We start from the raw sequence: 4,483 nt of genomic DNA, 5'->3' as shown, positions 1-4,483 counted from the left end.
TCTCTCGTGTGTGTGTGTGTGTGTGTGTGTGTGTGTGTGTGTGTGTGTGTGTGTGTGTGTGTGTGTGTGTGTGGTGTGTGTGTTTCCTCTTAAACCCTCGATTCAATTCCTTCGGTACAAATATAGATTTAATAATTAAGATTAAATATGAAACAATGATTTCAATGAATCAACAAATATAGATTGTTTCCACTAGAATGTATCCATTAGATGTAAATTAGACTCCTGTATTCTACTCCTGTAGCTTATAGTCTCCACAAAGTTTGGAAAAGTTTCAAAATTAAACACGAAGATCGTGATTGTACCTAAAATCGTTTCTCTTTGCAAGGGCTTTGAAAAACCCTTCAAGGAGTTGACCAAAATGAACACTGGCGACGCTCACGCGATGGGTCAGCAGCCTATCACGTTCCTGCGGCAAGTGCTCACCCTGACAGTTTCGCCGAATCTGCTCAACGATCCGAGTTACCCGCAGGATGCAAAGGATCGCGCCCGGATGATCCTGAAAAATTGCAATGGCGGCAGTGTGGGCTCGTACTCGGAGTCGGCCGGCATCGAATGTATTCGCAAGCATGTTGCACAGTACATTCAGGAACGCGATGGCGGTATCCCTTGCGATTACCACAACATTATTCTCTGGAACGGCGCTTCTATCGGTATCAAAGTATGTGGACTTCGAGATCTTCTTCTTGTTATTTGGAAAATCGTTTGCAAGTAATCTACCCAGTAAACACAAAGTTACATGTTACAACTTTACATATAACGTACTGTTCATTTTTCACTTAGGCTCAATTTCTTCACTTCCAAATAAGTTGCAGATAACCTTATTCAGGAGATATCTCCATTGTACTCTGAGAGGTATCTCTTGGATAAAGTTATCTAAAGGTGAAGAAATTGGGCATTAATAATATAATTAACTACAATATAATACAAGTGTTATATTACAGTTATACTGTTGAGAGGAAAATTACGACTAACAAGTACCTACATATGTTGCATGTAACTTTGCGTTTACTGGGTAGTTATATCCTAGATAGCACATGATATTTTCCGTATATACTAAGTTTATACAGAATTTCTCATAGATATACGCAACATTAATAATATACGAAATTTGTCCTGATCATCTCGTGCATATCTCAATATGAGTATATGCATATACTCATTATGAGATTATTTTGAACATATCGCTAACAGAATATTATTTTTAATAGATATTTCTTACACATTTAATATATAAAGAATTCATTATATATTAACCCTTCACCACTGAGAATTTATTATTAAATTTCATTGTATTTGTTATTTATTCGATTTGTTAATATAATATTGTATTTCTGCGTTTTAACAATGAAGAAGGCTTTGTAAGTCGAAACGTTTGTGTAGAATATTATTTAGTATAATTTATATTCTTATGTTAATTATATTAAACAATATAAATATTAACAGGGCATAGAACCAATATTATAACAAACAATTTTAATTAAAATAATAACATTACAGACGTTTCGACTCCGATCGGGTCATTTTCAATGCAAAAACAACAATTAACTTAGCAATCCGGTAACATTAGTAAAATCCTTCAAATTACATAATAAAAATAAATATAACATGTCATAATGTCGCTAGCATAATATAAACATAAAAAATTAATTATAGCCTTTCATAATAATAAGTAAATAATACAATGTATTAAATAACGGTTGCTTTTATGTAAAAACTCAAAGAAAAGAATAAACTAATAATAAAAATTCTTGACGTTGTGAGAATAATCATGTCGTTCCAAGTAAAAAGTGTAAATAGTCCAATGAAATTCAAGTTTAACTTGCAATTACGAAGATATCTAGGAAAATTATGTAATATGTACAACAAACTTCAAAAAATGTAAAAAAAAATTATTTTACAATGTCAGATGAATATAAAAGTAACAGAAAATTATTTTACCTTGTCAGATGAATATAAAAAAAGAAGTTGTAACCAATTGAAATTCATATTAAATAATGTTCTGACATGTAAGAATAAAATAGCAGATTTTACAAAATGGAAAGTAATTTTGAGTAAATAATATTGATAAAATTGAAAATTTTTTCAATGTTATTGTTCTAGTTTATTTTTTCTATCATAATAATGTATATGAATAGTTATTTTATACGAATATTGTATATTTATATATTAAATCAATCATTTTTACATATACAATGCACGTTATATACAAAATTAAAATTGACATTTTAAACTTTGATGTTGTAGACAGACTGATAGGATAACAGCTGTTAATGCTCTACTATATTTTCTTTCATCTTAATTTGTATGATTTTCTTTTCCAGTCATTCCTGAATCTATTCAACGAAAGGCTCGACGACAAACCATCCGGCGTGCTGATCCCATTTCCGCAATATCCTCTATACTCGGCGACCCTGACGGAGTTTGGACTCGCTCAAATCGGGTACTATCTGGATGAGGATAACAAGTGGTCGCTAGAAATCAGCGAGCTGGAACTAGCATTAAGAGAAGTCAAGGATACGTGTAATCCTCACGTGTTGGTGGTGATCAATCCCGGTAATCCAACCGGCCAAGTATTGACTCGCAAGAACATCGAAAATGTCATCCGCTTCGCCTATAAACATCACCTGTTCTTGCTGGCCGACGAGGTTTATCAGGACAACATATACGACAAAGACAGCGCATTCCATTCCTTCAAGAAAGTCATGACAGAGATGGGCGAGCCATATTTGAAAATTGAACTGGCATCATTTATGTCCATTTCGAAAGGTGCGTGAACAAAGAATTTGGGAATCGAAACATCTAACGATAGAAATCGCTAAAAACAATTCATGTTAAATATTGGACTTTCAAAATAATTTAATCAAGGGACATTGAATTCTTAAATTAAGTTTGCAATAATTTATTGATTTACTTAGACTTTCAAGATAATTTAATCAAGGGACATTGAATTCTTAAATTATGTTTGCAATAATTTATTGATTTAGTTGAAACATTAAACAGGAATATTTGATTTGAAAAATTATTGAATTTCGATTACCAAATTAAATTCATGAATAGATTTCTAGGGAAATTTCAGAAGGGTTCCGTGCTGAGGTATTTCGTTTTCAGGATATGTGGGTGAGTGCGGGATCCGTGGCGGTTACGCCGAAATTATCAACATGGACCCAGAAATAATGAAAATGCTATTGAAGTCGATCTCTGCGATGCTGTGTCCTACCGTGCTCGGTCAGGTCGTGACGGATATTGTGGTGAATCCGCCGCGACCGAATGAGCCATCTTATGAGCAATTCCAGAAAGAGAAGACGGAAATTCTACGCTCTCTAGCAGAGAGATCACAGCTCGTTGTCGACACACTCAAGTATTCCTGGATATAAAGTATCTGTCCTTTTATATGATAGCCAAGGGAAACTGCGCTGGACACAGTTTTTACATTGTCTTTGCTTTACCTTTTCAGGCGAATCCGGCGATGGGTGCGATGTACGCGTTTCCACGCTTCGAACTGCCGTCAAAAGCATTGAGACGGCGCGAGCGAAAGGCCAGGAACCAGACGCCTTCTACGCGTTCGAGCTATTGGAGAACACTGGGATTTTAGTGATCCCAGGCTCGTGCTTCGGCCAGATACCTGGTACAAATCATTTCCGCACTACAATACTGCCGCAAAAGAAGAAAATCGAAACAATGCTCGAAACGCTGAAGCTATTCCACATCAAATTTCTTGAGAAATACAATTAAATAATACATTTCAATAGTTGAGAGAAAATTGACAAATTATGGAGAATAGGAATTACACCCATAATGAGAAATGACTTCCTACGACTGTGCATATCCAAGTGAGAGTTCAGTTTTTGAACATTTAAGAACGTGAAATATTTTTGTTATGTTTAATAATTTATTAACCGGTATTCATTGTCGATTCTTATTTTTAGATCATTTTAAGGTCGTCTTAAATAATGTCTTAAGAAACGGTTCCCTTTATTGGTTTATGACATCTTAAGACTGAAATATAAAAAAATTAATCGACTATGAATATCGACCATTAACATGAAGATATTGCATACAATATTGTTATTGAGTTTCGTATAAATCTTGATAAAACTGTAACGATGCACCCCCAATAATTGCATCGTCCCCGGCAACACTACCTCGCCGGATGCCGCTACGGTGACCCCCGGTCACCGTACGCGATGAGAGCGCGGTGCGCTCGAACTATTTTAAAAGCAAAGCATAATTTCAGGCCGCGTGAACTCGCAAGTCCGCGAAACCCGAACGTCGCCGAACGACGCCGAGCGCCGCAGCTCTCGCTCGTATTGTTCCCCGCCGAGAGTCACCGAGTGATTCCGGAACAATACGAGCGGGAGCAATAATCTAGTATAAAACGCGCGGCGAGAGAACAATTCGGGCTTTTTGCTCCTGATCCGTTTCCTAGCACCGACCGATTCCTAACTCCGATCTCCTAGGCAATACCGCGGCGGTAAGGGTG

The 4,483-nt window shown here is 36.0% G+C and overlaps 1 protein-coding gene across 1 annotated transcript in view; it reads left to right on the top strand.

Annotated features, from left to right (window-relative positions):
- The window catches only part of LOC108757975 (alanine aminotransferase 2-like), a 5,719-nt gene extending 1,859 nt beyond the window's left edge, over positions 1 to 3,860 (top strand). Inside the window, 6 exon segments of the mRNA XM_018502676.1 lie at positions 329 to 661; positions 2,325 to 2,769; positions 3,112 to 3,358; positions 3,360 to 3,378; positions 3,458 to 3,506; positions 3,509 to 3,860. Of these exon segments, the coding sequence (XP_018358178.1) occupies positions 329 to 661; positions 2,325 to 2,769; positions 3,112 to 3,358; positions 3,360 to 3,378; positions 3,458 to 3,506; positions 3,509 to 3,735 (1,320 nt within the window). The 3' untranslated portion in view covers positions 3,736 to 3,860.
- The last annotated feature ends 623 nt before the right edge of the window (positions 3,861 to 4,483 follow it).

The sequence above is a fragment of the Trachymyrmex cornetzi genome, unplaced genomic scaffold (assembly GCF_001594075.2).
Source record: "Trachymyrmex cornetzi isolate Tcor2-1 unplaced genomic scaffold, Tcor1.1 scaffold1498, whole genome shotgun sequence".
Lineage (NCBI taxonomy): Eukaryota > Metazoa > Arthropoda > Insecta > Hymenoptera > Formicidae > Trachymyrmex > Trachymyrmex cornetzi.
This window is presented reverse-complemented; position numbering and strand designations above follow the sequence as displayed.